The following is an 11,866-nucleotide window of genomic DNA, read 5'->3' on the forward strand; positions in this document are numbered from 1 at the left end:
TACGGCACTGGCAAAGCAGGGACACACAGTGACCTTGGAAGCACGCACAGCTCTTCCTCAGCCTCACTCTCCCCTTGCCTACCCGGACAGCGTGAGCAGTGTGGCTCCATCCGAGCCAGTGAGGTTGCATCAGCGCAAACGAGGGGAGAATCGGGCCTTCATCATTGTGCATAGAAACACTACAGTATTGTACGTCATCAGATGCCAGTTCAGTAATCATTTCCACAGATACAAGAGAAAAGAGACAACCTCGTTTCTAATTTAGTCATGATAGCATCAAAGAGACCCAAAGACTATTGCTTTCTGGGAAGCAGGGACTTCAACAATAATAATTCTTCGCACATATATAGCACCTTCATTGCTAACTACTTAGTTTATACCCTGGGGTATGAAGAAAAAGGACTCCACTTAATTCCATATGGTCTTAATTGCTTTCTATCCCAGATCCTTCATAGAAAAATATGATAGAAATTCCTAAACTCGCTGTTAATTTGTCAAATTAGGGCAGTCATTGACACCAGCAGAAACGCAGGCCTAGTTTGCATCTTATATTGCAACTGCATAGCATAGCATCTAGAAACAAAAGAAATGCCAGACTAAGTAAATCTGAGCTCTGTTTAATCCCTGACAAATGTTTCAGGGAAGAGGCAAGAGCCACATGGCAGTCAGATAGGGGATAGACTGCCCTTGTGAAATGTTATCCTAGTTTTTATGGTGACTGGCTTAATTGCTGAATTACGAAACACCCAAAATGCTGTTCACATCCATTAGGAGGACGCTTAATTTTCGTGAACTCTGTCGTAAATGCCCACTTGCTTGCTAAATGTTGTTAAAATCTTGGCCACGGGAGCTCCAGTGGCAATGAGCTCCGCAGCTCTGATACGCATCAAATGAGAAAGCTTTAACTGGGTCTCCGGTGACTCACGTCAGGTCCTCTTGTCTGTGTGTTACAAAATGGGGAAATCAAGAGCTACTGATCCATCTTCTCTAGCCCATTCATTATTCAATACAATCCAATCACTTTCCCTCTCATTCACCTCCTTTTCCAGGCAAACACGCCTAGTCTTGCAGGCTGCCTTCATACACACGGTCTTTCCTACTCCTCCTTGTCCCTGTCCCCCTTTTATGAACCCTCTTCCGACTTTGCAACCCCCCGCAGCCCAGCCTTGGAAGGCCCTTGCTCTTGCACTCTCTGCTATCCACCCTGCTGTACTCCTTATGCCTGGGGACTTGCTGGTGGTGGGTTTTCTGTCTACAGCCATGTGCTGCACTGGGCCACTAACAGCAATATCCCTGTTTCAGGCATCCAGTGAACCACTGTGGTTCATGTAGAGCCCTGCACGGTACACAATCCCCCTTTTCCTACCAGCCAGTGGTACCCTCTGACATGACTCACTGAGGTTCATTCAGCCGACCATCAGGATCCACTGGGCCTGGAGACCCCAGCCCCATTCACCTCACCCCCTTAGGCATTCCTGAGAATCTCAGAGGAAATGATCCCCCTGTGAACAGCTTGAAAAGGATGACTGCTTGCTGAGACACTCCTTCCTGACAAACGGAGATCCTTCACTGTAGTGCACAACAACTGCCCCAGGGTTATGGCTACAGAGACCCTTATTTTACATTTGGATCCTGGCCTGATCCATGTCTGAGGGTTGCCAGGGAGGGTATTTAGGGCTGCCGTGAGCTCCTTCCAGCCCAGTTGCTGGCTGCATGCAGATGAGCCAGCTCATCAGCTGAGCTGCCAGTGAGCCCTCCGGCCACGAGAGGTTGGAGGCAGCAAAGTGGAGGGATGTTGACTTGACCACAGGCAATGAGCAATGAGGGGAGCAGAAGGAGGGGCTTGGGTCTCAGCACCCTTAGAGGTAGCTGGGCTGCCCAGGAGGCAAGAGAAGGCAGCAACAGCAACTAGTGTCATACACTGCTTCGAGGAAGGGGGACACTGGCCAGAGAAAGGAGAAGGGGGAGAGCCAGAGAGGGGTTGGAAAAGAGTTGCTTTAGAGCGTAGAGGCAGCACAGCTCCAAAAGACTGGGGTCCTCCAGCTGGAGGGAATGACTGTATGTGAGATGAGGGAAATGATGGCAGAGAGAAGAGGAAAGAGGACAGAGAGATGAGACAGCAGGAGCAAAGGGGACAGAGGAGAGCAAGGACAAGATAATATAACAGAGGAAAGAGCAAGGGGGATGGGCTTCAGAGAACTTGGAGAGAAACAGGGTGAAATAATGAAGGAGAAGCTGCTTTTGAGAGAAAGCACAGAAGAGACATGAAGATGAAAGAGAAAAGTAAAGAGGAAAAACAGGGGAGGGAAACAAGAACAAATTAAAATGGAGATGGATAGAATGAGTCAAAGATGGAGGGCAAGGAAAAAGCTGGGGTCATACAAGCTAGGGGAAAATAACTTTCAGGCATACAAGTATTTACAATACATTCTGTGTATGCCTGACCTGTTCTGTGCTCTGTTTCCCCTGCTGGGTAGCTGTCACCCTGGGATGGGGGCTGCAGCGAGGGCGAGACGGAGCAAGAGCCCCGCTGCTAACCCATTCCCCCGGCAGCAGCTCCCTTTCCTTCCTGAGAGCCCCCTGCAAGGGGGAAGGTTTGGTGCCCATGAAAGGCAGCAGCACATCCCCTGACAACGAGTGCAATATGGAAGGGAGAAGAAGCGCAGAATGGAGCTGCGAGGGCTCCCCCTGGGATAAACCGGGTATGCTGGATTGGGAATCTGCTCTTAAAACAGGGGCAGGGGGCAGAGCCATCTGAGAGCCTGAAATGTTCCCTGCTGCCACCGGCAATCTCCTCGCTACTGCTTTTAAATTAAATAAATATGGAGATTCTGCTGTCAAACCTCAGCGGTCCTCCTCCCCCAAAACTCTTGCTTAGATCGTACCAAACCACAGCAAAGTGAGACAGGGGTTCAGAGGGCTGCATGGGAAAAAGGATGGGTTAAAAGGGAAACACTGGATAGGAATAGCTCCCGGTCTCCCTGGCAAAGAGACATTTGTTCTATCTCTGTGTAATTTCTTTATACATTACTGCTGCCACACTGCATCTCCATGTCCCTCCCACTGCATTTCACTCTCACTCTCTTCAGCAAGGCAATTTCTGGTGCATTTCAGGACAATATTAACCCATTCCTCTTTCTCGGTCTGTAGGAAGATTCATAATTTAAAGGCAACTTAAAAGTCAGTTCTAGCAACTCACTGGTTAAGAACAGCATTTCCTTGTCAAATTTTACAAAGGAATTGAGCTTGCAGGTCTCAGCCCCTCAAATGCCTACCTTCTCGATGACTTACAGTCAGGTGTGAATTTAAGTTGAGAGGAGAACCAAACCCACCCAGGTCTGGGATCCCAAGTAACTCTCCCTCACCATCTGCAACCCTGCTTTTTAAAACCCTTTGTCTTCCTCTTCATCCGAGGCCTGTCCAGCCCTGCATCCTCCTTTTCCCTGGCAGATGCAATGCCAGCAGCAATCAGCTACGTGCCGGGCCATTGCCTCCTGCTGCATCTCAGGGCTGTGCTAGGCTGCTCCTCGTCCTGAACTGCGAAGACATGGAGACCCTGACTTAATCTACTGCTATTTTCACTGCATGTTCAGAAAAGCCCCTGGATTAGGACAGCAAGAGTCAGGGGAAAAGACTCCAGCAGATTTGTGGATCCTTAGAAGTAGGACGGCAGGCAATTCCGCAGCACAAAACTAGGGATGCTGACAGAAGCGAAGGGTAAAAGGAAGGAAATCAGGAAAGGTAAGAGAGAAGATAAGGAAAAAAACACTCCTAAGATGGGTGTGAAAGGAAAGAGTGGCCCAGGAGCAAACAGCAGCGGGAGAAGGCAGCACGAGGAAGCGACGCAGCGCCAGAATTGTCTGGCAGAAGCTTGTCCATGGCCTGTGCCCGGCCTCACTTTGCTGTCAGCTCTTCATTTTTGCAAACACTGAAACTGCACTTAACTCTCATGCATTGTTCAGATATAACAAGCTGGAAAGGGAACAGATCAGCTCATTAATTTTCCTTGGGAAGGGTCTCTAGGCAGGAATTATTTTCTGCACCAACATCTATTCAATTACTTGCCTTCACACCAGTCAGATCTACAGGGATGTCTAACCCCATGTGCATCACTCATGCTTGCCTGCCCTGGACTCTCTTCTCCGTCCTTCTCAGTATAAAAGCCTCTCAGACCCATCCCTTTCCTAATAATAATGACGACATGACAAAACCAATAACCTACAGATATAAACTACATTTCATCTGCTTGCTTTGTAAGACCATGGTAAGGCATCGTCACTCACTTTTTGAGATCTTGTAGGAGATCTACAGGAGCTAATGAAAGACTTCGACAAGACATCATTCATAATAAAAAGTGGTTTTAAAGCATTCAGTGCCACGAAGGAGTTAGGCTGGAAGATCTGCAGCCATTTCGAAGTTGTAAGAGGTACAGTACCCATGTGTGGCATGAGCTTGCAGATCTCAATTGCTTGGTGTACATGTGTGTTTTGTGCCTATGCAGTTAAAGGGCTGAGAAAGGCCATTTTTCTTGAAGGGCAAAGATTTTTGAATGGCCTGGGGACACATTTGGGCAACCCCAAAGACTGAGAAAGAGTTATCTCAAGGAAGATGAGGAGAAAAATCAGAAGTGTGATCTGCAGTAATGTGAGCTGACACCACCTTTCTGCTTTAGCCCTACGACGGAGCAGGGGCTCACTGTAGGACACAAGAAAGGGGGGAAAGAAATCCTAATAGAGGAGGAACGTCCCAAATGATACTCCTCTTTGAAACAATACAAAAACCTGAAAATGGTGACTGAAAGTCCACTGTGGGGAACAGAATGACTGAAGAGAGGAGAACCTGAAAATCGAAAGTCCAGGGACCAAATTCTCCAAGAGGAGCTTGCAATTCTGCCTGTGTGTACAGCCCGAAACTGACTCCCCATGTCCATTTTTGCTACTGGATATCGTGGCCAAGAAGAGAAAAGACAATTGAGCATAATATTTTGAACAGGAGTAGTCCACCATCTCTAACAGCCTACAGTGTTGTCTAATGTCAGCATTCCCCCACATTCCCGGAAATTAAGACATCCTTGTCAGAGGGTTCCTACCAGTAGCCGGAGGCAGTTTGGGCTCCTTTCATTATTTTCTTGCTACAAAACCTTTTGCCCTCCACTACCTCACTACCTGTGGACCTGCCCTTACACCCACCCCAGGCGGCAAAACACATCTGTCCCACACCTTTTGTCAGTTGCCTTTGCCACACCATGGGCAGGGTGTGAGCCGAGTCTAAGGGTTTTGCCCTTTTTACAGCCTCCTGGGATCAAGCCTTTCCCTCCACAAATCTGCATCATGGGGGAAAGGAGCCTTTGCTGCACGCTTCTCCCTCCTGCTCACCAGCAGGCAGCTTTCACCAGGGACAGCGAGTCAGACAGGGACACCTTCCTGATTCCTTCTGCTGAGAAGGAAGATAACACCCCCTAAGGTGGTCAGACGTGACAGTAAGAGTCCTGCTTTTCAAGGGCTGGTGGGGATATTTGGCTGTGCTGTCCTGGGAGCAAGAGAGTGCCAGCCACCAGCCCATGCAGGCTGCGGGGCTGCAGGAAGCCAAGCAGAGGCGTGTCGGCAGCGGTGGTGCCCGACCTGTGCCGTGCCGCCCCATGAGGCAAACCTGTGCCCAGGCCCTTGCTCGGCATGTGACCATGGGGCTGGTTTTGCCTCCTGCTGAGATGCTCTTGCTACTGAGCTTTTATCCAAGTTTTGGTGCAACCTGTGCCCTCAGGCTAGGGACTGAGAGCTGGGCTCAGCTCCTGTGTGGTGCATTGCACCTTCCTACCCTGCTCGCCACTTCTGCCCAGCATCCAAGGGCTGGGGAAATGGGCCACCCCAACCCTCACACGGCTGGGGTGAGCGAGAGCACCCCGCCAGGGCCATGCAGCTTGTGCTCAGGCTGCATTTCACGCCCCTCATGCAGGGCTGTGGTTTGAGCCTGCTGGAGGGCATCGACAGGGAGGGCAGGGGGACTGGGCTGGCAGCGCAGCATTGGAGGGGCTGGGGGCACTTTGGACTTTCTAATTGGAAGCATCCTGGCACTCTCCTTTGCCATGCAAGCCACTTCTCCACAGTGCCTGTGGGGTCCTGTCAGATGTAAAGGAGAAGGAGCCATGAGCTCCTCCGATCTGACAAACCTCACCCGCCCCTTCCTCCTCCCCCTCAGACCGCGTCCCTCTGGGTATGGCTCTGTGGGCAGATAGACATGATCTGAATTCACTGCCTCTCCCGGCCGGGGTCCTCATACCTCCTGTCTCCACCCCAGCCTCCCTCCGCCCTCCAGCTTGGGGACACGGCTCAGGAAGGGAGTTCTTCCCCGCAGCCTCCCTTCCCTGCATGGCTTTGCATTTGGGCTTCCTTTTTTTTTTTTTTTCCCTTCCCTCTCATTAATTTTTAATTAAGGAGACGTCTCCTTCCCCCATTGTAATGAATAGCTGTGTGAAAGGCTTTTCATTTTTTATTAATATATGCCTCTATATATTTATCTATTTGGAGGAAATGTGTGCGTGTGTGTGAGCGAGTGTGTTTAAAACATCCCCCATTAATTTACCGCTATTGATTTTCTGGCGTGGAGACAGCATATAGTATTCAGCATAGAGCTCCTCTGCAGGATATGTTAAAAGGCAGCAGTTTGGGTTGACAAAGGGCACTAAATGCAGTATGCGTCAAATAGACCATCGCTCAATGAAGTCACTTAGCTATTCAAAACATGTCCAGCCATCACTCAACCGTTTGCACCAAGAACGGGGGGGAAATTCGCGCTTCTTCCCGGACACAACCATTTCCAAACAGCAGCTTTAGCTTGCTTTGGTGAGAGGCATCAGGACATACATAGTTTATTCCCCCCTCCCCCGCTGCCTTCCATCTCTCAGTGCCGGTCTTAGAAAATCAGTTCTGCGGTACCCACTCCCCGTTCTCTCCCACCGGGGAGCTTCAGGCACACCCAGCTCTGGTGGACACCGACAGACACAGACGTTATCCCTGGATGTCCATAAACCCCCGGCAGCCCACCCTCCAGCTGGGAGCTGATTCATAAACAGGGCTTTTACAACGGGCTGTAATGTGCGCTCTTGTGCACTCGCTCTCTCCTTCTCTCTACGTGTGTAACATAAACCACGCATTTACATTGGTTGCCCCTATCCCTCCAGCACAGGCTGAAGACCACCTCCCCAGCCCACACGTACGCCAATAGCAGTACTGAGCAACACATATTTAAAAGCGAATCACTGGCCCCTCTTTTCTTTCCCCCTCCCTTAGGAACGTCTGATTCCAGAAGTTGGCTGCAGCGGTGTCTCTTCTGCCATCAGACATGTCACTGAGTTGCTGTTCAGTTCTACCACATCAGACTTAGGCTGATTTTTCCATTCAGAGTCTTGTTTATTTTTAGCCTTTACCATAAACCTTAAGAAAAAAAAAAAAAGCCCCAAACAAAAACCCACGCCCCAACAACAAACAAATGGGGGAAAAATCCCAGCCCCAAAGCAAACCGATCAGCCCCAACTAGACCCCTCTGCACCCAGCCCAGTGATCTGTGGCTGCTTACAGACATTACGAAATGCTCCGAACTCTGCTCGAGATGACTGGTATCGTCAGACTTACTGTACGAGGCATTTTGGACATAACAGGGTTGCTTCCCTTTCTCTCTTTTTCCCTCCGAAAGTGAACTAATAATTGCATCCAAAGTGCTTTGCAGTCACCCCCTCCCCACATCGCCCCTCACTCCCAGTCTTGTCTTTGCAAATAAGCCATTTGCAAAGAGAGCAATTATTTCACTCTGTGGTTACAGCCGGAGTGCAGCAATAATACAGCATTTTGGCATTGCTTTCCCAGGCAATACAAACAAGCTGAAGACAGGCAGACCGCACACTTGCTTTTTGAAAGGGTCTCTCGGTGTTTTTGTAACACACATATTATTCCAGTTGGAGGGGGGAAGTGAATTTTTGGGGAAAGTGGCGGGGGGGGGGGGAGGAGGTGGGGAAAGGAGAGGAGAAGGGAATGGAGCAGAGAATGTTTTGCCTGTCTTCATGCCTCTGTGCCCTGAGTAACTGAGCCCACCACTCTCGATCTGTGGTGAAAGGAATGAAGTGAGAAAATGGTGGAATGTGGAGGGATTTATTTGGGGGGGGGGGGGGAGAAACATGGGGTGGTGGGAGAGGAAGAGGGGGGGAGGGTGAGATCCAGAATCAAATACCTTCCAGGCAGCAGGTTCTCCATAATCCAGAATGGGTCATGACTTCCTCGTTCTTTTTGCTGGTTTCGTTCTCACTGACAGTTTTAGTCTTGCAAACCCCTCTGGAGTAAAGCCAGTAGTCGGTCCCCACAGCTATGGTCATCAGGCTGAAGGCAGCGAAAGCACCAACGGTGGTTAAAAGCATCTGAACACCTCTGTCAAAGAGCCCCATAATTCTTCATTATACAAATACCCAACCGCCTTCTGATTCTTGGGGTGTGTGTGTTTAATAAAATAAAAGAATAATAATTCCGACTAATAATATAATGGGTATATATAGAGAGATAGATATCAAAAAAGGGAGGTAAGAAAGCCCACGGAAAAGAGTGTAAATTAGAAAGACCACACGGGAAGAGGCTTGCCTTTTAAATCGGAAACGTTCTGGTTGAAATATAAAAAAAGGAAAAAGGAAAAAGAAAAAAAAAAAAAAGAGAGAAAAGAACCAAGAAAAACCAAACAAATAAAGAGAGAACCCCCCCCAAAACGAGACGCCTTAATCCCTTTTTCTAAAATTCTGGTCTCCAGTTTCCATATGTAATGGCTAATTTGGAGATGGCTTCCACAGTGAACAGGGGAGCAGCAGCAGCATCCTCAACACAATCTCTCATTATCTGGACCTAGACAGTTAGAGACTGTAAGAGCAGAGATGCAACCTTCAGTCTTCTTGCTTAGCTCTGCAGCCTGCGCCATGAAAATCCTTTTCCTTCCCAGTTATCTTCCTTGGGTTTTTATTTTTTTTTTTTCCCGGCAGCGGCAGTTGCTCCAATCCTCTCTCACTTTTTCTTGCTTGCTTCTCCTTCCTTTCGCTCGCTCCTACCACCAAGCCAGACTGCCCAGTATACTGTAAGCCCTTGATTTCAGCTGAACAGGTGCCGAGGTCTTGCCTCCCATGGCTTTTCCGCACAGCCGCGGCGCTCGCTCCCGGCGGAGGTGGGCGAGGAGAGAGGGGGGCTCCTGGGAGGGGGGTGGGGGGGTTGGGGGGGGCGAGGGAGGAGGAGGAGGGGGGCGCGGAGCTGAGCCCGGCTGCGGCACCCCCTGCCCCGCGGCGGCCCCCGGCGACTCCCGGGCCCCGCTACTGCATCAAGGCGGCGGCGGCGGCACTGGACGGCTCCCCGGCGGCGGCGGGCGGCGGTGCTGCAGGGCAGCGGTGCGGGGGGAGCGGGGCCGGGCCCCCCGGTCCCGGTGCTGCAGGACAGCGGTGCGGGGGGAACTGGGCCGGGCCCCCCGGTGCTGCAGGAGAGCTCCGCGGGCGGCGGTGCGGGGGGAGCGGGGCCGGGTCCCCCGGTGCTGCAGGAGAGCTCCCCTTCCCGCGCCGCCCGCCCTGCCCGCACCGCCCGCGCCCCAGCATCCGCGGGCGGCAGCCGCCCTCCTCCGCTCTGCGCGGGCAGGCGGGCAGGCAGGGAGGGGCGGAGGGGGCAGCCTCCCCCCCTCCCCGCCCTGCGCCTAGCCCGCCGCTGCCAGCCCCGGGAAGGGTTGCTGCCCCAGGCTGCCGCCCAGCCCGGAGGAAAGCGTAGCTGGGGCTCTCCCTTTTTCTCGTTTTCTGCCTTTCTGCCCCCTACCCCTCCCCGCCACCTCCGCACCCCGGCTCAGCCTCCTTCGCATCCCCGCCGAACGTGCCCAGAGCTGCAAGTGCCACCCGCACACCGCAGTTAGACCCGCACAAAACTTCAGCCAGCCGTTTCTCTCCCCAGGAGACGGGTGAAATGTAAGGCGGAAGGGTAATTTAAAAACAAGCATTTATTACTGTCGTTATTATTGCCGTTGTTACGATTTTTAAGTGCTTGCTCTTCACTCTTCTCGGGCTCGCTGCAAGTTGCGTCTGTTTCGGTGTTGCTCGTTTTCCGTCCCTCTGTCTCCCCCTGACCAGTGTGCTGTGAATCCCTCCGTTCTGACTTTGTCTTTACAGCTTTCTGTGAAATCCCAATGCCTGCTCCAAGAAGCAGACATTTTGGGAAGATTCTTCGCAAGAAAGGACTATTTATTATTATTACTATTATTTTGTTTGGGAAAGGAACCACCAAAACTGAATCCCTCCCCCGCCAACCCAACCCCTGGAAAGCAATCCACCTTTCACATCCTCGTTTCACACAGAAAGATGCATGAGTTGAATGGATGCAGACTGAAATCTATCGCTGCTTAAGTTTCCTGTGTCAGACACAACCCGATAGTACTGGGAACATACACAAAATTGTGCAATACTGACATCTAAGTATGTCATAATCCTCTCTTCCTCGGCAGTGTCATTACACCAGGTTAATTACATTAGTCACCTCCTGGTTCTATACATGTAGCTGCTCATTAATGCAACAATCATAAAGAAAAGAAATAATCTAATTCTTGATGCTACCGATTTTGTTTCTCTCTGATCGGATTCATTGTTCAGTGAAAAGGAGACCAGAAGAGCTGCTTTAGGTTCACTGCTGTTCTCTGCGGGGCAGCGGGGCTGAGGGAAGGGGGTGCTGGGAAGTTGAACCCGTTGGAGGGCTTCAGCCACCTTGCAATTTCGTTCCTCCGTTTATTTCTCCTCCCTCCTCCCTCCCTGGACGCACACTGGGACTGCCCTTTCAGGACAACCTGCCCCAGGGCTGTTGGATGTGAAGGGCTCTATAACAAGCAGCGGGGGGGGGGGGGGGGGCATTGGCTGCCCTACAGACCACTGATCTTTTCCCCAATTTGGAGGGCACTAACCAGGCTGCCCTGTCAGCTGAGACTGAGATACGGGTGTTTACTAGCAAGCACTCATTGTGTCTGGCATCAGCCACATGCAGATAACAACCAGCAGGCAGGGAAGGATCTGGGGGAGGCAGGAGCAGGGAAAGAGGCAGGGGAGATAGGAGACAGTGAAGGCTGAGACCACTGACACATTTTTGGGGAACAACCAGAGCCCCATGCCTCACCTGGGGGATTCCTGGCCTTGCCCTCTGCAACAGGAGCTGGGGGTCTCTTTCTGCACTCATTGAGGCACCAGAGCTGAGGATGGGCAAGGCGGGGAGGAGTCCCCCATGTACCTTTAGCAGTCTGAGTACAGCCTGCTGCAAGAGTGTGGAGGATGGTAGCTGTGGACAGGCTCTCTAAACTGTTGTTCTTGGTTCAAAGTAATTTGAGAGGCAGAGAGAGGCAGAGAACACCCCTAAGGTGGTGGGAGATTATGGCTCTACAGGGATGGCCTGTGGTGAGGAGGAGGCTCTGTGAGGCTCTTAACCAGGAAAAGTAGACAATATCAGTCGAGGACCTCTCCTTTCCTTCTGAGACATTGCCACTGAAAGAAGGAAAGGCCTTTGAAGAGGGAAGGCATAAGGGAGGAATATATAATTCTTGGGACTCTGAGCCATTTTCTTTTTGTGTTGGTGGTTGTGCCCCTCCAACCCCACCCCCGTATTCAAGTCTTCTTATTCTTCAAAGGAGGGTAGAAAAGCTGGGCCAGGAGCATTAAAGACTGAAGAGGAAAAACCTTCAGCTGGCTATTCTGGCACTCGGATCCATCAGGCACCAACATCCTATGTGTGGATGGGAAAAGCACTCTGGAAACCTGTGGAGCTCATAGCTCCATGGAAGGTGGGCTTCTCAGTTACTCTGTACTCTCAAAAAAGCGTAGCACAGCTGTTCT

At 51.1% G+C, this 11,866-nt stretch overlaps 2 protein-coding genes across 4 annotated transcripts in view; one reads left to right on the forward strand and one right to left on the reverse strand.

The window, feature by feature from the left end:
* The window catches only part of CACNG2 (calcium voltage-gated channel auxiliary subunit gamma 2), a 51,964-nt gene extending 42,746 nt beyond the window's left edge, over positions 1 to 9,218 (reverse strand). For 2 of the 3 annotated variants that reach the window (XM_075076341.1, XM_075076325.1), the window contains exon 1: positions 8,221 to 8,514. In XM_075076341.1, the coding sequence (XP_074932442.1) occupies positions 8,221 to 8,431 (211 nt within the window). In that variant the 5' untranslated portion in view covers positions 8,432 to 8,514. Of the gene's footprint in view, positions 1 to 8,220; positions 8,515 to 8,912 lie in introns of those variants that run through there. The other variant, XM_075076332.1, reaches the window with a different exon arrangement.
* Positions 1 to 11,866, forward strand: part of NCF4 (neutrophil cytosolic factor 4) — a 138,181-nt gene that overhangs the window by 43,558 nt on the left and 82,757 nt on the right. The gene's annotated exons all lie outside the window — the stretch shown is intronic.

The sequence above is a fragment of the Phalacrocorax aristotelis genome, chromosome 1 (genome assembly GCF_949628215.1).
Source record: "Phalacrocorax aristotelis chromosome 1, bGulAri2.1, whole genome shotgun sequence".
NCBI lineage: Eukaryota > Metazoa > Chordata > Aves > Suliformes > Phalacrocoracidae > Phalacrocorax > Phalacrocorax aristotelis.